This window comes from Melospiza georgiana, chromosome 5, assembly GCF_028018845.1.
Source record: "Melospiza georgiana isolate bMelGeo1 chromosome 5, bMelGeo1.pri, whole genome shotgun sequence".
Classification (NCBI taxonomy): Eukaryota; Metazoa; Chordata; class Aves; order Passeriformes; family Passerellidae; genus Melospiza; species Melospiza georgiana.
In genome coordinates, this window is record NC_080434.1 from 9,273,425 (window position 1) to 9,298,633 (window position 25,209).

A 25,209-nucleotide genomic window follows, 5' to 3' on the forward strand; every position below is an offset into this window, starting at 1 on the left:
TTCTTAATGAACTGTACATATTTAGCAGCTTCAATATTTCCACTACTACAACTGAAAAATAAAATAAAATATTAGAGATGAAGTGTGATGAGTACTTACATGGAAATCCTAATAATCAGAGAATATCATTACCATTGGAAACAATCAAGTTAGCATATCCAGGAAGTAAGACAGAAAAGACTGTCACACTATCAGCTTATCAAACCTACACAATCCATGCGTGAAAAAGGAAAAAAAAAAAAAAAAAAAAAGCAGCCACGTCTTTACATATACACACAGAATTTAAGTAAGGATGACTGCAAATTTAAAGTTATAGAATATCCTGTATTGGAAGGGAACCACAAGGATAATCAAGTTCAGCTCCTGACCCTGCACAGGACAGCCCCAAGAACCACAGCACATGCCTGAGAGCCTTATCCCAATGCTACTTGAACTCTGTCAGTCTTTTGCTGTGATAACTTCCCTGGGAACCCTGTTCCAATGCCCAACCACCCTCTGGGTGAAGAAATTTTCCCTAATATCCAACCTAAACCTCCCCTGACAGTTTCATACCATTTCTTAGGGTCAACTTGAAAGCTAGAGCTACACACAAACTTTTGGATTGCTTTCTTTTTTGAGTTGCAGTTGGCATGATACCTGGAACTTAAACATTCGTCTACTTTTTCATCACCCATAGACAAGGGGTCGCATTTCATTTAAAAAGAACAGGCTTTAACTTCTTTTTGATTTATGCTAATTTGTATGTATCTTAGGGTTTACTTCCTCCTTCATTCCCACAGTCTTGCAGAGAAGTATCTCACACAAAACACCCCACAAGCTAGTGCATCATATCCTGAATACAGAGGTGTGTGGTTGTGTGTGGGGGGAGTGTGTGAAGAGAGGCACTCACCAATTTTCTGGCATCATTTATTTAATTAAGCAGTCTCATCACAAAACTGTCTAGTTTGGAACAGACCTCCAAGATCAGCGAGTCCAACTGTTAATCCAGCGCTGCCAAGTCCAGCACTGACCATGCCCATGACCTCACCACAAGCGTTCTGCAAGGGCCCGAGGGAGCAGAGCCGCACCCGAGGGCAGCGATGGACGTGACCCGGCAGCCCCGTCTCCTTCCCGGCCCGTGCCCAGCACGGCGGCCCCGGAGCCCCGGAGCGGGAACCACGCGGCCTCCCCGCGTCCCCCCCGAGGCGCCGGGAGCCGCGGCCGCACCGCCGGGGGAGGCTCAGGGAGGGTCCCCCGCCCCGCACAAGCCCGCCCAGCCTGAGGAGCCTCCTTGGGCGGGCCGCCACGGGCTCCGGGCACCGCGGCTCCTCCTTCTGTGGGGCCTGGCAGCCGCAGGCCGGAGCTCCGGGTACGACTCACCACAGACAGCGAGCGGGGGCAGCCCTGCAAGGAGCGAGCGAGCGACCACCCACCCTCGTTCCCTCCCTCCGTCCCTCTTCCTCGTTCGCCACCGCCGCCCCCAGGAAGACGGGTGGCAGCCCCAGGTGCCCGTCCGGGCTGCCCCCAAGGCACAGGCAGGGGGAAGCGCCTGCTCCTCCCGTCCCGGGAAGCCGCCTGCGCCCTCCCACCACCCCAGCCACGGCCCGAGGCACCCAGCGAGGTGCGGATGGCGGGGAGGACGCGGCCCCGCGCCCCGTCCCCGCCCGCGAGGGGCGGTGCTGCCGCTGGGCACCCGCCGGGCCCGCCCCCGCTCCCTGCCCGCGGCCCCTCGGCGGGGCGGTGCCGGGCGGGGCGGTGCCGCGCCTCGCGTCAGCGGCCCCTGCGCGGCCGGGCGGGGAGGGCACGGGAGTCTCGGCGCTGCCGCGGCGGGAGAGGCAGCGCTGGGGCCGGCGGCGGCGGCTCCTCACGGGAACAAAGCGGGGGCGGCGCGGCCACACGGTGAGAGCCGGGTGAGGGACGGGGAGGGGGCGGCGCTCGAGCTCCCCCGGGACCCCTGCGCTCCCCGAGGGGCGACTCGGCGCGGTGCGGCGGAGGGGCCGCGGGCCCGACCCCTCCCTCCCTGTGCCCAGCGCCTTGGGGCGGGGTGACAGCGCCGTGCCCCCCGCCCGCCCCCGCCTCCCGGGGAGCCGTCCCCGCTCGCCCCGTGTCCCCGCAGGGACCCCTGCGCGCCGCCGCCGCGGTGTCCGCCCGCCTGCGGGTGGCTGTTCCCCCGGGGAGCAGGGGAATATAAAGCAGTGGATCGGGGAGGCGGTCCGGGCGCAGAGCCCGAGAGCAGGTAGGTGCGGGACGGGCGCCCGGGGAGCCGGGGGCGCCGCTCCCGCAGGCGGCTGCGGGGGCTGGCGGGAGGCGCTCAACTTCGCCCGGCGCTGGGCACTGCCGAGGTCAGCGAGCCTTTTTCTGCCCGCGAAGCATCCTGGTGTGACTTCTCGCAGAATGTTTTTTTTTTAGAGGGGCTCTTTAGTGGTGTTTGGGTTTTTTTTTTTTTCCCTCTCCCTTTGCCACCCCGTCGCTACATAGGCTGGAGCTGGCCGGGGGCTCACCCCTGCCTCTGTGGCTGCATACGCAGGGCTCGTGTTGTCCTAACGATATGGCAGTAGCACTTCCTGCTGTAAATCACTTCGCGATAGTTTTTGAAGCGCTTCTTTAAGGCGGCACTGTAATGAACCCTCTTGTCAGTGCTTGCGGTGAGCTTAAAACCCTGTGAGCTGGAGGCTGTTTTTAAGGCTGAGCTGTGTAATGTGCTGCAGTAGTTTTCATAGAAAGGGTAGAAACGTAGTTCACTGTTGGTTTAGTGTTAGCATAAATGTAATTCCCCTTGGTGTAGGCTGTGTGGTTTTGGACCCCGTTGGAGTCACCTTTGTCATCTTGTTGTGAAAGAAAGCTAATCTCAGATGTTCAGAGAGACTGATGTATTAAGAACTATGAAAAGTAAGCTTTATTAGTACTGCTGTACTGGGGGTAGCTCTTTGTTCTAGAATAATTTGAGTAAATAAAACCACTCTGACTGAAATTTATGGGGACTTGAGTTTAAAAGCCTTAGCTGTTAGCATTTGTTAAAATATTTTAAATAAATAGATACATTGATGTCAATTGCTATTACTGTATTTGTGTTTCATTTATTTAATTAGTCTAGTGGTCTCCTATTTTGCTCTTTGTATGAACATCATCATATAAAATGGTTTTGCTGACTTTTTCCAGCTTATTAATGCCGTTTTCCCTCAAAAAATTTTAGAGCACAGTCAGAAGAGGAATGGATGTAACATGATACCCTTGCAGTGCTCAAAACACACGAATTCTGCAAAGATTTGTTTTTTGGTTAAATAATCCAAGGAAAATGGATGAATCAGCTCTGCTGGATCTGTTGGAGTGTCCTGTTTGCTTAGAGCGCCTTGATGCTTCTGCGAAAGTCTTGCCTTGCCAGCACACGTTTTGTAAGCGCTGCCTGCTGGGCATCGTGAGCTCCCGCAGCGAGCTGCGCTGTCCCGAGTGCCGGACTCTAGTGGACTGCGGTGTTGACGAGCTCCCCAGCAATATTTTGCTGGTGAGGCTCCTGGATGGCATCAAACAGAGGCCCCGCAAACCCAGCGCCGGCGGTGGCACTGCCGGCACCAACGCGCTGAGGGTCCCCGTCACCGCTGGAGCCAACTGCGCGTCCAAGGACCTGCAGAGCTCCCAAGCTGGACAGCAGCAAAGGGTGCAAGCTCGGAGCCCTCCTGTTAGGGTAAGTACCACGTGGTGACGGTGTTCTGTTGCATTCTTGGCTTTTCCAGAATGGTTGATGGCCTCTGCTTTGGGATAAGGGCAGTCAGATAGTTAATACAGCAAAACAATGTAATTTGGAGAATATCTGTAGTGTCTTGCAACGCATGTTGGTGTTCCTATCAGTGTTGGTTTAATGTTGCATAAATATTAATAATGCTTCCTAACTGAAACTCTCAGTTTTTGAGGTAAGAAGAAGAAATCCTTAACTGTCCAATTCAAAGATAGTCAACTAGAGCAAGGTAACTTATGTGGAAACCTTGAGTTAAGTTATTGTTAAGGATAGAGACCTTGTGAAGGACATTTGGTATTGTTTTTAGTTTGTCAACTGCAAGACTAGAGATTTCATTTTGGCTTGTGCACTTTCTCAAATGATTCTTACAACCAGTGAATTTCCTTTAAGTTAGACATAACAAATGTTAAACATGAGCAGAGAAGTTTTGCCGCTGGCTTCTAAGTATCCAAATTTTTACTTTCTTTCCTTCAAAAAGAAATTTTTTAATTTCTGCAGTCTGCTAAGTTGTACTCTTAGTCCTCATAATTTCTTTATTAGTTTTTCCTCAAGTATTTTTTTAGGGAATTTGTAAGTTGTATGTACCATGATGGGAAGACATTGCCTTCTTTATATACTCTAGTTCCTTCCTAAGAGCTATGCAACCTGTAGACTCTGTCATACCTTATAATCAACACTCAGTAGCCTCATTTATGATTATTCATTCTAGAACCTGTGTCAGGGAATGTAATTTTATGAGATGACAGACCTTGCTCTGTTTTATCTAATGACTAAGCAAGACAGCTTCTCTGAAAGGTTTTGCTGCCCAGTTTGTTTGAGTTCCTGTGTGTGAAGTGGAGTTTCTGAATGGTTTAGGTGGTTTCTGTCTTGTGGAGTTTATTAGATTTTTATGAAATGTCTTAAGGAGCTTCAAGAAGAGGACTTGAACCTATTTTTGGCAGGACTAGTCTTTATTTTGAAGGGTATCTAAATTATTTAGTTTACTTACCCAGTGAAGGAAGCCTAACACTGATTTTCCTCAGATGTACTTGACATGGTTGGAATCTCTCCAAAAGATCTTGGATACACCTTTTAAGTTTATCCTCTAACATAAGGATTTAAAATACAGTTGATTTTCCACTAGTTGATATTGCTTTCTCTGCTTGCTAGAGATCTCATTGGTTCTTTACTTTAGAATATGGAAATTATAATTATCAACTCACTTCCTGCTAATGAGTTTTGTTTTGTATATACATTAATTGGTGAGAAGGTGATCTGTGGGGTTTTTCTGTTAGTGGTTTGTTTTTGTGGTTTTGGTGAGTTTTCTTTCCAGAACGTAGAATCCTTAAAAAGTAATACAAAGAAGCATCAGGAATATCAAAACCAGTCTGGTCTTCTCCAGAACTTTAAGGTGTTTATCATGATTCCTTGCATTTGCAAATGCTCTTCAACTTAAAACAAAAAACCCTTATAATTTGTTTATATATTTTTGTGTTGACCTCTGTAAATAACTGTATTTTCAGAGACTGCTTCTCCTCCAAAAAGGTTTCCAGTACGGTGCTGTGCACGAAAGACTGCAGTTCAGAGTTTCTCAAAGCCTTGTTAGACAAAATAACTTGAATATTGAATATTTTATCTCTTTTTTTTTTTTTTATGTTCTATAATATCCTGTTTGCAACATTTGCATTTCCAGATGTTGTGCAGAGTAGAAAGTGATAACACATGGAAGGTTGCTTCAGCTTATCCTGTACTGTGTGCCACTAAAACTGTGACCACATGCATTCCTCATGCAGTAACCGATACTCATTGTATATCAGTGATAGTTTTTAGTGTTCTACAGTAAGTCTTATTCCATCTTTAGTTTTGGAGTTTCACAGGCATTCTTGTGCCTTCTTTCCTTTGGGAGACAGGGAAAGATGATGATGATGTCATCATTTGTCCACTTTGTCCAGAGCCTTTTTTACTAGGAAGCCAGTACCTTTAAGAACATGAACCAACTTTGATGGATAAGAAGGTGGAGATATGAGCTACTTTTCTGTTTTCTATATGAAAAGTGGTTTGGAAAAAAAAAAAAACAGTCCAGAAAGCAAAATGCCACTTTAATGGACAGTGTTGAAATGAATGCCGTGTTTGTTTTGCTAACTCTAACATAAAGATGCTTGCAAATACAGTTCCTCCCTGGGAATTGATGAGGAAAATCTGTTTCTAGATGAGTGGCAGAGTCAGATTTCCTAAACTAATTTTGCTGAAGGGGAACTAGTAAATGAAAGTTGCTGTTATATTAAATGAAGTGAATGTGGATGAAGTCTGTCAAGTCATAAACATTCTGCTTATACCCTGAAGTAATACTAAGCTCATAAATGCCCTTTCAGAGAATGCCATAATTTTCAGAAAAGGTTAATACAGCGTGTACTGCAGTGTGATTTCCTGAACTGTGTCAATGACTGTGGAGTGGCCAGCCCTGTAATTGCACACTATATTGCATTCTCTGTATGTATGTGGTGACACATGGCAATAAACAAACAAATGGTTCCTTGAGTCTTAAAACTAATGGAGCTGGGTGGGTGGTGGGGATTAACAAATCTTGTGCCTAGTATGTCCCCCACCAGAGTAACTTATTTCTGTAACCTCTCTAAGCTTTCACTCCTGTAACAATGGCAATTTCTCTGTGCAAGTTGTTAACCTATTTTGTCCCCCTGCTGTTTTGATGTACAAAGCCCCCTGTGCCTTTCTCTGGTACTGGTCAGACTGCACCTGATGGGAAACTTGTGTTTGCTGTGTGCCCAGCAGTTCTGTCCCAGGCAGCCAGCTTGCCAGGGACAACAGTTATATACATACTGCAGCTTCCTCTCTGGTAAAGATGCAAATTTAATGCTTTTCTACTTGTTTTCAAGTGAAAACCTTCAGGTAGGTTGACAGCTTGGAAGAGCTGTAAGAGCCCCAGCCTGCTGTCAAATCTGCTTGCAGCTGGTCATCAGGAGCAAGTTGGACTGCTGAGGGACTGCATGATCACATGAGCCTTGTTTCCTTCAAAAGAGCATTCAAAAATGTTAGGGTCCATCCTTTTATGTTTATGCTCATGTTATTAATTTTTTCATTTTCACAGAGTATGTCAAACAAGAATTATCCTAAGTTCCTTATGGCAGTTCTACAAGGATATACTTACTGCAGGAGTTTTACATGTTGCTGTGTGCGTGGGTTGCTGGATGTTGGAGAGCTGTTCTCTCCTGGACAGATTTAAGATGATCCATGCTTAACTTTTCCTTGGAATTTGTATTTGCCTAAGACATACCAAGTCTCCTTCTAGTTTGTTTATAGACCAACTTTCTGAAGTTGGGGTTTCTTTTCCACAGAACCCAGAGGAGAGTTGTCTAGTCTGAAACCTCATCGCTGTTGGAAATATTTTGTAATAAGGTTTTCAGCTATTTTGTGGACCAAATGTAGGCAGGAAGAGCTAAAAGAAGAATACAAATGACCTCCATTAACAAGAGAAAAGCATGAATAGCTCAAAAGTTGGGCATTCCTGATGCAGTTGATGCTTATGCTGAGTAAGAATTGATGGTGTAATGTTGTAAGCAAGTGGTCCTGAGATGGGATGGTCACACATCCAATTTGAATATATTCCACTGTATGTCAGTGGAAAACCTTATCAAGAAATGTTACAGTGCAATGTGAAAGTCCTGAAGCTTTTCTCTTTTTGGTTATTTTTATTCTGGAAAGCCCCTAGAAACTCTGGAGATAGCATTCTCAGTGAAGTCGACTTGAAATGAGGGAAAAGAATCATTACAGACTATTGGAAAATGCTCCTTTAGGTGTTAAAGGGGGCTAGAGCCACTAGTATCTGAGCATCTGAGTTGTTTGTGATAAATTCTTTTACACTGAAGAGGAAAGAAGGACTCACTAACAGGACATTGTTTCATGAGTTTCTGCTAATTCTTGCTGTATCATGTAAATCCATGCATCCATTTTCATGGTTGTTTAACAAGGAAAGCAATACTAAAATTTTAAATTCCTGTATCTCTACTGCTGCGGCAGTTGTCATTTGTGATCCAGTAGGCTTGCCTGGGAACTGCTGAAACAGTTGTAATGGCAGAAGGGAAAATAAATGGAGCAGGTTTTCCTCCCGAAGCCGTGGTGTTTGACCTTGCCACACATCTTGGGGCAATAGGGACAGTGGGCCACCTTCTGGTCTGTGTGGATTTAAGCAGGTTGGGCTTCTCTCTCAGACTCAATGGATGATGTAAGCAATCCATTTTCTTTTATCCTAAGCACCCTGGAGAGGAGAGCTCAGAGTGCACCTCTCACAATTTGGCTGTTGAGCATGTTGCAAAATTCTGACAGGAGACAAAACAACTGCTGCTTTTGTAGTGATGGTGCTTGCTGGACTATGAAGATCCTGGCAGAACTTAAATATCCAAAGAAACCTTTTAGACTAGAAGATAACAATAGGATGAAGAATGTGCATTCATGGATCAATAACTTTATTACATTATTGTAAATAAATATGGGGATCGCCGTGCATAGCAACAGGTGTAGATTGGAACAGATGTTTAAATCATGTTGGAACAAGAGTTAGTGGAATACAATAACACAAAGAATTGTATCAGTAAAAGTCTGCTGGACGAGTACTCTTAGAGGAGGCTCCCATTGTCATAATAGATCAGATTGTCAAGTATACCCATTTAAAGGAAAAAGCAGTTGTAGAAATGTGCAAAAAACAGTGGCTAATGCAGTTGGCTTCATGACTGTTATTTGTGATCATAGGCTGGAGAATCATTGCTTGATGGTACCTGATTTTTAGCTGACCCCCCCCCAACCAAAAGGTTATTCCATACCATATGGCATCATGCTCAGCATATAAATCTGGGGAAAGAAGAAGGAATGGGGGGAATTTCCTAGGTAATATTTGAGAATCTGGAGATAGACACCTATTCACGCTCTGGAGTGATCATTACAAAATATTTTGTGAAGTCTTTGCAAATCATATACGCATGCTTTTGTTTCGTGTCATGCTTGCTGAGATACCAGATTCTGCTTTTATGTTTACACTTTCTTGTACAGTTTTAATTAGTTCTGTGTAACACTGTTGTATCCTATGTGAAACTAGAGAAAATTTAATGGAGATCATAAATATGAAAGAAAAGAGACTGACTGTCCTGGTGTTTGTGTGTTCCCTTTCAGAGATAAATAATTAGGTAGAGAAGGAGGATAAGCAAAAGGAAGAACTGTCTCTGTATCCAAAGGCATTGAGAGCTTCCGGGCTCAGTTCCTGGCTTTGCTACAGACATCCTTTATGACCTTGCACAGAGTCACTCAAAGCTCTTTGTGCCTCTGTTTCCCATCTGCAGATATGACTGATAGTACTTTCTTTGTGTGACTCACTATTTAGACTTTATGCTCTCCAGGGCAGACACTGACTTTTTTAAAATATTGGATGTATCTGTGGTTGTTTTACAATGGTTCCACAGTCTCAGTTGAGGTCAGTATATCCTGCTGTTAACTCTAAATCATTGACTTCCACATTACTGGAGAACTGTTCATAATCCATTTCCTGTCTCAAAGACGGTGCAATGCTTAGTGTCACATTGTTAAAAGGATTTAATTTTGTTTGGATGTTTAATAGGAAGTCACATGAATACCTCAGTGAGGAGAAGCCAGACACTTGAAACATCTGCGGAAGTCATAGTCCACCCTTCAGCTAGGGAAATCTGCATCTAACTGGCACACTGGTGTGTAGATTTGAGTCTGTTTTGAAAAGAAGAAGAAGAGAATATCCAGTGTAAATTGTGTTGATAATGCAGAAATGTTTAATTCCATACTTTGAACCTGCATAGCTATCTTGAACCTGCCAATTAACATTAATCTGCTTGATAAAATAGCGGTCAAACTAGTGTAATCTCCTTTTTTAGAAAACAATTAGGTTTTGAAGTAAACTGATCTATAAACTAAAAAGTCCACATTATTTACATGTGATACTGAAATCTGAAATCCCTCTTTAATTTGTTTACAATCTTTTATTTTTTGTCTTCATGTGGAAGAGAGAGCTGTCTCTATTTCCCTTCATTTTCCAGTTTAATATTCCTCCATTTATGTAGATTTGTTTAAAACCACCTACATGAAATGGTGTCTTTTTTTCCTCCACTTTAATGTGACCAGTGAGTTGCTCTGCTCAAAAAGCTTTGATCATTCAGAAAATTTAAACTTTTGCATAAAAAGGGAAATCTCAAGCCATTACTTTTAATGGGCTTGTGAAGGGAAGCATTTTTTTTCGAGAGAATAAAAATCCTTGAATTTTTTCTCATATTAGCAAAAAAATCAAATACCAACAAAATTGTTTTACATAGGGGGTCCAGGATCTGGTTAGAAAAGTCAGTCAGTAGTGGTGTGTGTCTCTGTGCGTAGTGTCTGGCTGTCTGCAATGCATTTGGTGGCATCATGCTCGGTATGAAGAGCTGGTTGGGATGGCATCAGGTAGAAATCCTTCTCCCCTCTCCTTTAACTGAGTGAAATGGTTTTTAATGGAACTTCCGTGTTTAGTGCATGGATAGGAACTGCAGAAAACAGAAAGCTTTTAACTGCAGCTGTGATAATAAAACTGGAAACTTGTTATGATCAGTTGTTTGTCTTTCTTTTGGTGAACTTCCCCTTGCAGTGCATTTGGCCTTCTCCCTATGATATGCTTAACACCTTCCTTGGTCTTTTCTTTGGCTCCATTGTTGTCCTTTATTCAAACAATCTCCTGCCTCTGATTTTACTGTACCACTTCCAAGAAAAAGAAAACATCTAGTTTTCTTACCTCTTGTGTCCCATTTGTCCATGACTGTGTCAGACATAAGGAACAAAAAATAAACAATAAGAAAGAAAATTTTCTATAGAGGTATGTGGATTATGTACAACCTTGTAGTATATTCAACTAAGATCTGCCAAATACATGAAGAGCATAAAGTGTAAGTTAATATTACTGTATTGCCTAGCCTCCTGGGATTATTCTTTCTTTTTGCTTTTTCCTTTTCTTCTCCTCCTTTAAATCACTGACTATATCCTCATTCTAGTGTGGGCAAGAGTGGGTCTCAGTAATTAAAGCTGAAATATCAACTGGTCAGCCCTGTTCATGCATACACCTTGTTACTGCCTTGACAGAGGAAAAGTGTGCATCTGTTAAACCTCATTTCCTGTTGGTCCCTCTGTGTTAGACAGAAAAACTTGTCTTGGAAAATCAGCAGTGAATTCTTGAGTCAGTTGAACTAGATCAAATCCTTCACTTTTCACATCACTAAATCAGTCTTTTTGGGGAGCAGGTTTTTGGGTTTGTTTTTTTTTTTTTTTGGACTGAGAATTGCTGCTGTGAGGTGAGCTGGATTAGTTTTAGAAAGCAAGTGGTCCTGAGGTGGGATGGTCACGCACCCAAGTGCTCTTTCTGCACTCCTTATCTCTCTTAGGTGTAGAGGGGAAGATGATAGAACTGTCCTTTGGCAGTCAAGCTGAACGCTGGGAGCTTAGAGCTTTGCTGCACTGAGCACCTCATCCCTTTCCCATGGATATTGCCAGAGTTGCCATGCAGTTTGGGTGCAGAACCCCAGCTGGTCAGCACACTGGCAATTGGTTAAGTCTGTTTTCACATTTGCATCCTGTAAAATGTCAGGAAATTGTTGGGACTCAGAAACATGCTCTGGAGAGAAGGGAAATCACTCCAAAGAGGGAAATCAAGTCCAGTATTTTTAATTCTTTAGACATGTGATGCTTATATATGTATCTTTAAAATGTCATTCAATGTTGCCTGGAAACCTGCAGATTTGGATTCTCCAGTTGAAGGAAGAGTGAAACACAGAAGTCAATGTTCCATTTATGGACACTGTTGCCCAAAGTGTCTCAGAATCTGAGCCTGCTAGGTACATCAAAGTCAGCTGTGGTGTGTTTATGAGCAATCTGCTGTACCCTTAGAAGCTTAGGGTTGTGGATCTCATTTTGCACTTGTGGCTCCCAGTATGAGATTTATTGTCCAAATAAAGTTTTTGTAGTGTAAGAGTATAAACACTTAAGAATTTTAAGTAATATCTTGTCTAGGTCTTTGTTCCCCTCTTATTTTGCTCTAGATTAAACTCCTCTACCCCCTGCCCCTCCCTCCCCCAGCATAAGCACTTAATTTTTCAAGTATTAAAAAGCCAGAACCTGCAAGGATGTGTCTGATCTCCTACAAATGAGGACAAGATTCTGTTGTGCACCATCCCTCTCACACAGGAATTCTGTTTGAAATATTGCTCATATGCTTGGCCTTCTACATCTCATTTTTTGAATATGGTGTGAACTTCTGTTTGGGTTTTGTTTGTTTTTAATTGAACTAAAAGCTCTGCTCTGGTGTTTACCTGTTCTTTCTACCTTTCTTGATTTTTCAGAGTCAAATTTTAGATAGTCCATTTTTATATTCTGTAAATGTGCAAAGTATAATTTTCTAGTTTCTAGCTGGGAAGTATGCTATTAATCATAAATGCATTTTGATCAAAGGTAAGCATTTCAGTGCTGTTTAAATATTAATACAGATAACATTCTCCTCCTCTCTGAAGTGGAGGACTGCTGCCAGTGCTGTTCAGAAGATAAGCCTGGCATCAAGTGTCCTGTTGGATTTCGTCACACCTGAAGTGCTCCTCAGTCTTTAGCATTTCTTTGTAAATAAAACTGATTTTATTTCATGGCATTAGTGTTGCAGAAAGATGAGATAACTCTGCTTTCCTCTTCTTGTAAAGGAAAGATTGCATATTACCTCTCTTGACTTTCTCTTTTCAGCATCTAAGCTTTCAAAATATACATGTGCATTGAAAGCTTTTTAAAGAACTGAACCACTGTTTTACCTTGTGTGAACCACAGTTCTACAAGACAAGCTTTTGAAAGCTCTGATTAAAGACAAAAGTATGCATTTCCTCCAGACTGTCAAGCTGCTGAACCCAAGAGAAGGAACGTAGTCTTACTTGCACAGGGGTGACAGAACATCAATACTGAATAATTTGGAGCATGTCTCTTCAATTATTCTTTTTTGGTATGCTGTCTTAGCCCTTTAGATTATAGTCTTTGTTTTATTTGTATTAAAAATGGGTAAGAATTAAGCACTTCTGACTTTTAAAAGTGTTAAAATGGAAAATAGTCAAGGATAATCAGATGACAATCTGAGTTGGCATATATAGGGCATAGCTGTTCTAGAAGCTTATTTTAAACAAATCCAGTAAAGTTGAGTTCACTGCACTGTGGTAAAGTGCCCCTGAGTAGTGAAGAAACTTTTATTCTGAAGCTAAGAGCTTGCTAAAAGAAAATCAATGTCTCGTGGACCTTCACTTGTTCATGTGTGCCAGTGCCCTTCTATCTCACATGGTCTTTCTCAGGAGCTAGATAAAGAAAGGAGACTCTTAAATCTTATCCACTCTAGCAGACTTAAGCCATTTTCAAAACCTGTTTAATTTAACACAGTTTTAAATCCACAGCCTTATTAAGTTAACAAGCCTTCAGCCTTGCCACCAGGTTCTGTAATCCTCTTAGGTCTTGGGACTAAGCAGGGCAGGGATAGTCAATAAGCAGATGAATAGATAATCTTGCAGAAGACAGATAGATTTTAAAGTTGAGAAATGCTGATCTGAATTTCCATTCAGCAAATGCATAACCACTAGTACTTACCACTTGAGGAAAAAGTTGAAATGACTATCATTTTGTTTGAGGGGAGGAAGAGTGAATAAAGGATTTTTTAAAAATGCATTAATTCCTGGTTTGCAACCCAATAAAATTAGGTTAAATTTTAAATATAGAGTAAGGTAGACAAAAATAGCAGTTTTGTTTCCTTGCTATTGTGCATATGCAGATTAAAATCTTCTTATGGTTGTTTCACAAGCTATTTTTGCAAATCTTTCGGGCAATCAGGGGTCTAGAATTTAAAGACCACAAAGAAGATTATGTTGATAGTGTGGCCATGGCCACCACTGCAGTCTGCATATTGCTTCTGTTCAGTTTTCACTCTTCTAACACTACTGAACTAAAGCTGTGTCTCTTTTCTGGGCATAACTCCTGAGGTAGTGGAATTGGAGGAATTTAAAAAGAGCCATATGTAGTGGAAGAATTCAGCCTAACAGGAGGATTCCTGCCAGACATGTTCACACAGCGCCAGAGTAGGAACAGAGGAAGTGGATCATAGAATCATTAATGTTAGAAAAGTCCTCCAAGATCATCAAGTCAAACTTTTGACTGAATATCACTATGACCACTAAACCATATAATGAAGTGCCACATCTACTTATTTTTTGAACACTTCCAGGAATGGTGATTCTACCACTTCCCTGGAGAACTTGTTCCGATGTAGGATTCAAAGCAAGTCCAGGAGTTGGAGAGGGTGGCAGAAGAGCTGAACACACATCTCTGCTTGAGGCATGAAAGCAATCACTTATCTCATTGAAAGAGAGGGAGAAGGCTTCTGGGAGGAGATGGCTGAAAAGCAGAGAAATTTCAATATGATGGGTGATAAAGACCCAAATGGTCAAGTAATAAGGAAGGAAGAGGAACAGTGGTTCTGAAAGAAAACAAACTGTGGTGATAGGCTTGGAACATAGCAATAAACCAATTAGATAAAATACTAGAGAGGAAATGGGATCAAGCAAATGACTCTTGGCTCACTGGAATTGAATTAGAGACTTGGTGAGGGGGAAGTGCTGCAGGAGCAAGCTGAAGAGGTAGCTTGATGTTTGAAGAAGGTTTTGGAGAGCACCAAAATAGAAAAGTTGCTATGGAGGTGTTGGCTAGACAAGAGGTGAGAAAGAAATGTAAATGTGTTGACTCACATGCCATCTCGTTTCCTTCCGTATGTGTGTGTATTTCAATACTGTGTATTTTATTTTTCATTGTTTATTTTGTAATGGTGGGTCATATATTATGTGACATTTAGACTAGTACAGTTACAAAATGGTCGAAGAACTTCCATTCAGAGCTTTGAAGATTACTTCTGCCATCTCCCTCAAGGACTTTAAGATTCTTCACAGGATTCTGAAAATGTCTATTTTACTACTAACAATGTATTCTCATTGTTCTTATAGAACCAATAAAGCTGCAAATTCTATATTTCATGAAACGAACTCAAAAAGAACATACAAAAAGGGGGGCTAGTGTCCTAGGAATTGATGGGAAATTCAAAAAGATTCTCAAAGAATGAAGAAAAAATAAACATAATCTGTGCCTGTTTTGATTTGATGGCATTTTCTTTCATCTTACTTCCATATTTCCTAAGTCCTTTGTCTATTCCTTCAGTTAGTAATAAAGGAAAATAAGGATTTAAACACCATGCTGGCATTACAGAGCATGGTCGCCATCTATTATTTTGAATTCAGTCGTGATAAGACAAATGGATTTTATGGTACATGTTCTCCAAGAAAAACAATGAAATGTTTTCAGTATGTTTTCAATCTCTTGGAGCAGCTCACCTTTCTGCAATAATTTTAAAAGAACTATCTTTCCAGAACTATGGTTTCAAAATATATTGGTTTGTGTAAGGGAGATTTTGTTTACTTTAACTAATAAGGGAATTGGATTTTCAGTGCAGAACTAGAATAACTAGTGGGCTGTTTCTGGAAATGGGTTCCCAAGGTAGTTTAAAATTTCAATAAATGTTTATTTTCTTGTACTGAAACCTCTGGACCCAGAAAGAAACATTAGGGTCAAGGAAACTTCAGCTCCTGTTGTGGGTTTATGCTCTTTTCTCAGGAAATCATACTTTTTCATATATTCAATTCAGAATTGTGTTGCTTGCAACAGGAACTGATGTCATTTATGCTTTCCTGTTTGTTTTTTATCACCCTACCATTTAATGGAACAGCATGGAAGACATAAAAATTTATTTTAAATGGTGTAGAAGAGAAACTGATTATCCTCTGCAGTCCATACACAGGTGGTGTGGGTTTTCCATTTAAAAATAAAATACTAAATACTATGTCTTAAACAGTTAAATAAAGAATATTCCTAATTGCATGTATAGTGTTTGATAGACTTTTTTGTTTTGAAGTATGATACTGGTTTCAAATTTTCTGAGTTTTCTTTAAAAGAATCCAAGGAAACTGGGGGTATGAGTTAAACCAGCTCACGTGTCAGGAAGCATTTGTTCTGTTTTTTCCCTGCAGCAATCAGAATTTTACGTAAAAAGTGCCATTTTAAAAATATTCTCTGAGTAAAACTTTATGTAATATGGCATCCTTATTCCTTTTAGAGATTTTGAAATGTGTGCAGTTAGGCTCTACCACACAGTTCCTTATTTTTTGATGTTGTTGGGAGTTACATGAGTTACTGAGATAGATAGGTGGATGAAGTTTGTGCCTGTTTTCTTGGGGTTTGTAGGCTGTGGTTGCCTAGGTGGGTGTATATTTTTGTCTGTAGTGTACTGCTCAGTTCACAGTAAGAGCTTATATTAGAAATGGTTAAAAAAGAAATAAAATTATTTTAGAGACAGTTTTGTACTTGCAGTCATGGAAGATATGGACTTCCAATCTTCAGAGGTACAGTCCCTGGAAGAAATCTCTGAATGTATGAAATTTTTCTTCTTCTTACAAGGGATTTCAGTGCTGCTTCACTTAGATACTGTCAGATTGAAGCCAGTTGCACCTAGGAGGTTTGAAGTTCAAGGTAATTTATCTGAATCAAACCACACTAACTTGGTCATTGTAGTCAGGCATGTCTTACAGCTTGAAAAACCTTTTAGCCCAGTATGCAGTAACCACAGCATAGTCTCACCAATTGTAAATGGAAAACAAAGTGTTCCGGGATTCCACATTCTGTGTTTCAAGCCAACCTTCAAGTTGTTGCTCTCAGGAATTAGTAAGTTTTGATTGTGTAAGATACCTTGTGATGTCAGAGAACTCTTCCTTGTGCTTAAACAGATATCTTAACCCTCAGATCTGGACACTGGCTGCAATTTCATTTAGGAAATATCTTGCTCTCTCTTCTAACTACTGCTATTTGCACTGTAAGGCTAGCACCCTGCATCTTCCTGGGAACACCATCTAATTCTTGGGAAGTCAAGTACTTCTGGTGCTCAAAACTAGAACATAAGTAAAATTTTTTAAGATTTCATATAAACCAAAATCAAGTTATGCACTAGTTCTCTAGACTTGAATGCATAAATATGTTTAAAACCTGAGATTCATATTCTTTCTGCATGCTTCATGTTTGGGGAAGAAGTAGAGGCAATGAAATTTTTGTGAGATGTGGCTTTTTTAACTTAAGGAAAACCCTTTGCTTTGGCAAAAGAAGACCAAATTTAACACCAAATTGTTGGAGCTTTGTCATTACCACAGAGGTCTGGTTTTGGGTGTGGATTCTAATTATTGAAATTTAGGCTGAACATACCATTAGATGCCAAAATGTGCTTTCTTTTTGGACAAGGTAGTTGATTTTTATTTAGGATAAATTAATTTGAATATCTTAGTAGAGGTACTTGGTGCATGAAATAGCATTTGATTTGTTCTGTGTTGTGAAACAAGAATACTTCTTGCAGATTTCTTTTGTCTGTTCAGCATATAAAATTTAATGGATGAAAGCTGTCCAAAGTGGTCTTACGTAAACACTGGCTATGTTTATATTTTTCAAGATCTTGTAACTATAGAAATAAAATTGTAGTTTTGAACTTAGCTATTAAAATATACATTGGAAAATATTCTGTTGGAATACAGAAGAGTGTTAATGGCTTCCATAAAAACAGATCTGGTAAAAATCAGTAAGTGCAGTAGATATCCTTCATTAGGGGGACACTGGTCTTAGTGTTCCTTTGGTAGCTGAAACAATAAAGCTGCTGCTTAAGCAGAATAAGTCTGGAACAGGGAAGACTACTCTATGAAGACTGATAAAATTGACCATAAATAGCAGAGCTAGGTCATTGGTGCATGCCTGAAGAGAAATGGAATTTTTGAGAGAGTGTTAACAAGAAGGAAGAAATGCATCAGAGCTTTGCATGAACCACCAAGGCAATAGATGACACTCTAGGGAGCACAGTAATTTCTGATAGCACCAAAAAAATTGCAAAGGATGCTGTTTCTTGGTCATGTTAGTTTTGGATAAAATCATGATTTTATTAATATTCTTGGTAAGTATTATTTTGAATTTCATTTTGTCTTTCTAATGAAGGTGAGTCAGCAAGGACCTAGGAATGTTGGCTAGCTGTTTAGATTGAGGGCTAACAGATATTTTGTGCTTGATCTGTCTGATTTTTGTTTGTCTTTGCATACAATGTTTTCAAAAAAACATTGAAAAAAGTTGTACTGGATGTAGAAGTCCCATGTTTTCTCTGCTTTGTCATTTTGTCAGTATGGCTTAAATCTGCATTAAGTGAATCACCTTAATTAAGGTAAGTCAGCCTTTGGTTCATTTTTAATATGCTGTGAAGATTGGTACCAGTGATTGTAGTGGCTTAATTATGTAGACTTTTGGCCCCCTTTCTAAAGGGGAACAACTGAAGTTGTTCCGCTCTGTGAAAATAAAATATTCGCTGGAAAAAGGATTAAAACCCAACTGTTCACATCCCAGGCGAGTGCTGGGGTCATTGAGCTGGAGAATTGTTTTGTCATCGTTTTCAGTGCTCCAGTAGAGGTTAGAGGAAATCCATGCCAAGATGTCTGTGGTTTGGTGGTTAGAGCTCATGCCGTGTTGGATCATGTATTGCAGGTATGAATGATGCTTTTTATGGAAATAGAACCTTTTTTCTTTTTTTTTTCCTAGTCTCTTTGGTTGTATCCACAGTGAATAATTTGATGAGATAAAATTATTCTGATTGCATATTTTGTCTAGGAAGCACTTAATTAACCATGGCTCTAAGTGTGGTTTTCCTCACTTTTTGACTATCAGATGGGGAACATAACATGTTGCTGTTTGTGTTGGCTTAGCTGTGATATTTCTCTTCTCATTTTCCTCATGTAAAGATGAGGTTAATTTAGGAGAAAGTTGTTTGTTTCTGACTTCTGTTTTTATGAGAAAATAGTACCTGTTGGGATAAGCTTTCAGATGTTGGAGCATTATTGTTTTGAAAGAAACTAATATTTGGCAAATCATAAATAAAAGGGTTGTTTTACAAGTTAAATTGCTTTTAAAATGGCAGCATTAGAAGCATACGTAACTTTGAATATTATGTTCAGGTGCACTGTATCTCTGTGATCCTGTGGGCATTATATGACTGCTATTAAATTTGAAGGAAAAAATAACAAAAGCACTAATTTTAGTTTACTGTTATTCCCTTAATACTAGTACCAAATACTAATATCAAAGTACATTGAGATGTATGTGGACTTCAGTTTTTCATATGACCTTGCACACCATCTAGCCTTTTTCCTATTCAAGTAGCTTCTTTCTAAGTGGCAGAAAAGAAAAAAGATTACATTTTGTGTGCTTTATGTTACTGCACAAAATGTTTGAAAGCTTAGTAAATCTGTATTTGAGAAGAATCGCTGAGCAGTGTAATATTACTGTGTTTCTTTTTTGAAAAAGTAAAGTAGAACCTCAGTCTTCTACCTCCAAGGAGAGAGAACAACTGAGGCACTACAGACGTAGTATTATTGAGAAGTACAAGTACATACTCATCATGGCTCTAATGAAGAATAACTGTTCTACTTGATGCATGCACATGAGGGAATAAAAGAGCCTTTAACGGGCCATATAAAATGTTGGCACTACAAAGCTGAACTACTGGTGTGTAGAAACCATCCCTTTGTTCCCTTTGCACATTCTCCATTTACTCTGTGCAATACTTCAAATAAAATGGAAAACTAGGGTTTTCATGGGTGTGTTTTACTGCTTGCCTTCTACTTTTTAATTTATCACTTGATTATTTTTTATATATGTGAATTACTTTTATGTATTCCTTGAGTTTATGTATTTTTAATCTCTTGTAATCAGGGTGCATCAGCGATGATTGTCTTAAGGTAGCTATAATGATTTTTAAACTCATGGCTTTGTTGCAATTTCTGTTGGTGTGAACCATTTAATATAATTTTGAATTTGGAAATGCAGCCACCCAGCACAGTGTGGACAGAAAGGACTGCTGGACTGGCTTGGCACTCTGTGGTCTAATCTACTCAGGGATAATTAGTACAAGCATTAGAGATAGTTCCAGCCAGGCAGCATTAACACAAAGTTTCTAAGGAACCTCTTGCGTCTGGTTTTGTTTCATTAGTATTGGCAGTGCTGGAAGCACAGGAGAGTGCTGCCAAGGTTATTACCAGTGCATGGCCCAGCCTGTTCTTGGCTGGAGGTGGGACCCAAAACATTGGAGTCTAGCTTACATCACTGCTCTGCTTTGGATTCTGCTTAGTCCAAGGCCGACAAAATTAGGAGAAATTCTTATTCCAAGTGACATTGTGCTGGAAGCTTCTCTGAAGTGAATCATCCTTGAATAGACAAGACTGTTAAATGCTAAGCATATCCACCAGCATTTTCCTGTGTGTGCTTTCAGTGTTTGGATTTTCCAGTTTGTAGAGATAACATAGCAATGAAATGTGCCACCAAGGCACATCAGAGCTGCTGTCACTGTCAAAAACTAAATTTAGCCTCCAGCATTTTAACAGTAAAAATAAGCTGTTCATCTATCTCTTAAGCTAATATGTTGCTACGATGAGAAAGATCTGTTAATAAGCAGTAGCCTTTGTGAGTGTAGACTTAATCATAATAGATTTAATGATAAGGTTTATTAATGGAATCTTCGCCTCACACTTGCTCTTGTTGAAATTCAGTGTGCTTTCCATGACAATTACTTGTGAGAGATCTTAATTTAAATGCTAGTTTCTGAAACTAATTTTAGGCATATTTTTTGCAGCAGCAAGTGTATGTGTCCCATAAGACTCTTCTGCAGAAATCTGTTTTTACTGTTGGTGGGGCAACATCAATTCTTTTCCCTCCGACCCAATTGTGTTTATATTCTTACCGTCTTTTGCTAGACTGGCAAAGACGTGACTGTTAAGATGCTAGATACTGCAGCTCTGATCACATACATGAACTGTGATTTTGGTTTCCCAGTGACTGGTATTCCACAGGGGTCCACTGCAGGTAGCCCATAGGTACCTCTGAAAAATAGTAAGTGTCTGAAATCCTGCCTCTTCACAGCTGAGTGAAACTAGTCCTGAACTGCAGAAGACTAGTTCACTGGTGTTCACTGGTATTCACAGTATGCAATCCTCTCTAGAGTGAAATGATTACTTTGAGGATTCCTTCAGAAGTTGTTTTTTCTTCAAAAACAAAAAACTCCCTTAAAATAGGACAGTCAATTAAAATTACAACAGCAAAAACCCCCTACCCAGTCTTGAGTACTTCCCAAAATACATAGGCCTTTTATTCTCTATGTCGGGCTGTAGACTTTTCCGCTCTTGTTTGTGGGAAGTGGGCACTGTCCACCCAGCTACAGGCTGAAGAGCCCTAAGTCATTTCTACTCTCGTGCAGGCCATGGCAGGAGAAGAAACACAGTTATTTGAGTCAGTTGGAAAAGGTCAGTAGAAAATGGAGAAGAGAGTAAAACAACTACCAGGGCTACTATGCATCTCAGATTCAAGAAGGTCAGCTACATTTAGTATTATTTTACAACAGATGCCTCCAAATCAGCATGAAGGGTGGTCTTTTCTCCTTAATTTCTCAAAAGTGAAATTGCTTCAAATGGTCAATATTGTGAGCATTTTAAGTGCCATTGGTGCAGCATGCTAAAATTATGCTATAATAGTATTGGAATAGATACAAAGTCAGTAAAAAGTGAAATTTTTCATTGGGCACAAAAGTCTTTAGCCATATGCAAGGTATCTCTGATGAATTTTAAAAGAAAGCAAAATAAGCATACTACAATGGGTAAAAGAATAAACTCCAGCTGAATATGCTGAAAGAGATGGGCTTGCATCAATATTCTAGACCAAATCTAGAAATATTTTTTCAGTTCAGGTTCTTGTGGTCAAGGTTCCTTCCCAGCTCAGCCATATGAAAATATTACAGTATGTGAATTTTAAAAATTTCTATATTGCAAGAGAGAATATTCTTAGGAAGCTGTGGAGATTTTCTATCTCTTTGTAGGCTTGGGTAGAGTTGGACATTATAGAAAAGAAGGAAGGACAGAAAGCACTCAGAAAAAACCTGAAATTTATGAGATGAATTCAGGAACTTCATTTTTTGCCCTCAGTAATAAAGTGCGGTAATGAGAGCTGTCTTTTAGCTATGACTGTAAGCTACTGTTAAGTTCCAGCTCTTAAGCTGAATATATGACATTGGGCAGATCATTTTGTGCTGAATCATGATCTTTGATAGGTTTATCTGTAGCAATTCCAACTGTTATCACTTCTGTCTTCTGCTGAAGGTTACTGATAAAGTCAGCTTAGGCTAATGGGCAGGTTATGAACTGTGCCTGCTCATAAGCTAGCACGTGGGGTTTTTTCCTATTGTCCTTGCCAAATGGACTGTAATCTTCAGCAGGAAAGTGGAGTAGAAAATAGAAGCAATAACATTTTAGATGCTGTAGTAATGTCTTCCAGAGAGCTTGAGTTAGTCTTTCGTCCTTGATCTGTGAAATTAATGTAATAATATTTTTTTCCTTTAAAAAAAATTGTCCACTGCTTATTTACTTGGTACCTAAGATTAAGGGGAGTCAGAAATCATTCTGTGCTTCATTTAGATATTGGATAGAGGAATCATCCATGTAGCCTAAAGTAGAAATAATGCAGTTCTCTAGCTTAGGAAACTAGGTAAGTCAGTTGTTGTAATTTACAGAAGGCTTGCCAAAGCAAATTATTTTTCACTTATTCAATACATTAAATATGATTTGTTTCATGCTAAACTTTTAGCAGAAAATTACCATACCTGAGACAAGGATTAAAAGTAGTACTGTTTTACACAAGCAGGTATTTATTTTTTTATGATCAGAGGGCTAAAAGACCTTTCCTGTAAAGACAAGCTGAGAGAATTGTAGTTGTTCACTCTGAAGAAGAGATGGCTCCAGGGAGACCTTAGAGCAACCTTCCAGTACCTGAAGGGAGCCTGCAAGAGAGATGGAGAGGGACTTTTTACAAGGATGTGAAGTGATAGGACTGGGGGAGTGGCTTCAGAGTGGAAGAAGGTCAATTTACATTAGATATTAGGAAAAATTCTCTGCTGTGAGGGAGTGAGACACTGGAATGGGTTGCCCAGAAAAGCTGCAGATGACCCAGCCCTGGAAGCGTTCAGGGACAGGTTGGGATGGGGCTGTGAGCAATCTGGTCTACTGGAAGGTGTCCCTGCCCTTGGCAAAAGGGTTGTAGGTAAGTGATCTTGAAGGTCTCCTGTAACCCAAAGCATTCTGTGATTCTACGGTTTCTTATGGAAATTACAGATTACTGATTTCAGTAGTGGACTTGCATGGCTATGAGTTAGCTAGTAGCAGCAAGCAGAGCTGTTTTTTGAACATGATATATCTAACTGTATTTTGGACATGATATATCTAATTGTATTTTGGACATGATATATCTAACTGTATTTTGAGGCCTAATTTGACTTTTAAAAAATAATTTTTTTAAGTAATGAGTGATGCGGGTCTGTTCTCTATTGTGTTTTTTTCTTTCCCTGCATATCTCTCTTTTTTTAAATGAAATGAGCATGTATCATTTGTGCACTTACAAAACATTTGGTTTCTAACACATTTAGATCATACTCACTTTGTGGGTATGATAAGAAATCTCAAACACGGCAGTACTGCATAGTGATGGCATTTGCACTAGAATATTGTGTGGTATTATTAAAATTATCTATGTTGCTCTTCAACTCTGTAATAAAGAAATTAAGGTTGCTTACTCATAAATTAGTTTTTAAAGATTGTATCTACACACTTGTTGGAATGCAAATCATTGTGCTGACAAAATGGAATGAATAGAAATTTCCCAATGAAATTTTTGTATTCCCAAACAGAATATTAAAAGAACCTAGACAAATCTTGGCAAAATTGGTTACAATTTCCATGTAGATTACAGGAATATAAATCAGATTTTTTTTTAGCATAAACTAGTTTACCTGTGTAGCATGCTGTGTTTGTGATTTTTTCTTTTAAATTAAGGTTTAAGTATTTTTATTATGCATTCAGTAAACAAAAAAATGGTCTTTTCCTTATTCTAGCTGTATGTATGCAGCTTTAGTAATACACAGTTGAGTATTCACTTCAGAAAGATGTAATTAAACTAGCATAGAGTCTTGGCTTTAGTCTTTTTCATGTGCAGTCCTTAATTACTTGCATTATGCGATCTTATAATGTAGCTTTTAAAACCTTAGATACATGTGTGTTTCAGTTTGCTCTGCTGAGATGGATAAAAGCTTAGAGAAGTGCATACTAAATCATCACAGAGCATCCTGTGAGTGAAGTATAGTAACTATAGTTTCAACATTAGGTTTTCTGTGTTATAGTGCATATTAGAATAAAATCAAACTTCTGTTTAATTGCTTCATGTTTTGTAAAATTTTGTTGTTGAATTTCACTTTATAATGAATGTTTCCTAAGATTTGTGGTATTTTATAGCTTTCTTCTGCCTGGTTTTCTACCAAGTACACCAGTAGGACTTTTTTCTCTTTAGCATGATGCTTCTTTTGAAGTCTAGCTATCCTTGAATTGATTGTTAATAAGCATGATATCCCCACAGAGCTCAATGCTTTACTTTGGGCTAATTAGTGAAATCTGGAGGTTAAGTGTAGAAAGCCTTATCATGTGGAGTAGAAAGAGTTGAATTAACCAATTGTGTACATTAGCATCCTAGTTGGAAAAATTCTGTAGTATGATGCTTGCTAAAATTCAGTGTGTATGCATCATTTTAGAGCGTGATGTTAAACATCCTGTGAAATCTTGTTTAAGTGATCAGAGAAGTAGCATTTTTTGGTGCTACTAATAGTCCCAACTGTTAAAATTCAGAGGTTTTGTGCTTCTTGTTTGAAATCTGTTAGCATCTCATGCTGTTAAGAGTTACTGCAATTATCTAAAATAGGAATAGTATAACATGTTTTGGGCTGTTTTGGGCAAATGTTGATACAGCAAATGTAAGCCATGAACTGTGGCATCCAGTATTTTTGTCAAAAACTGAGGATATTTTTTTAAGTGGATTTGCTACTTGAAATAAAGCCCCATAATAACCAAAATGCACAACTTTTTCAATGGCTACTACATCTGACTACATTTTTTAAGGTAAATATCACTTTTAAATTAAGAAATCTAAATATTTAGAGGGTTTTTTTCTTATTTTTATTGAAATATGGGGAAAGTGTATGATCTATCATGTATGTATGATGTTATCATCTTGATCTTTAAAAGCAGACCTGTTTTGTGCCTTTTGGAGACAGGTAGTGAGAAGGTCTAAAATACATAGACTTTTTCTATTATTTTTTCAAGTTTCAATTTATTGGCTATTATAAGTATACTGTATAAGTAAAATCTTGTGACACAGTAAATTTAATCTTTACTTCTCTCCAGTGTTTTAATTTTTAAAAAGTGCCTGTTTTAGTAAAAGAGTAAGGCAAACTGAAGTTGATTTTATTG

At 39.7% G+C, this 25,209-nt stretch overlaps 1 protein-coding gene across 2 annotated transcripts in view; it reads left to right on the top strand.

Annotated features, from left to right (window-relative positions):
• Window positions 1–1,809: 1,809 nt before the first annotated feature.
• The window catches only part of SH3RF1 (SH3 domain containing ring finger 1), an 81,679-nt gene continuing 58,279 nt past the window's right edge, over window positions 1,810–25,209 (top strand). Inside the window, exons 1-2 of one of the 2 annotated variants that reach the window (XM_058025007.1) lie at window positions 1,810–1,878; window positions 3,173–3,661. In XM_058025007.1, the coding sequence (XP_057880990.1) occupies window positions 3,275–3,661 (387 nt within the window). In that variant the 5' untranslated portion in view covers window positions 1,810–1,878; window positions 3,173–3,274. Of the gene's footprint in view, window positions 1,879–2,159; window positions 2,216–3,172; window positions 3,662–25,209 lie in introns of those variants that run through there. The other variant, XM_058025008.1, reaches the window with a different exon arrangement.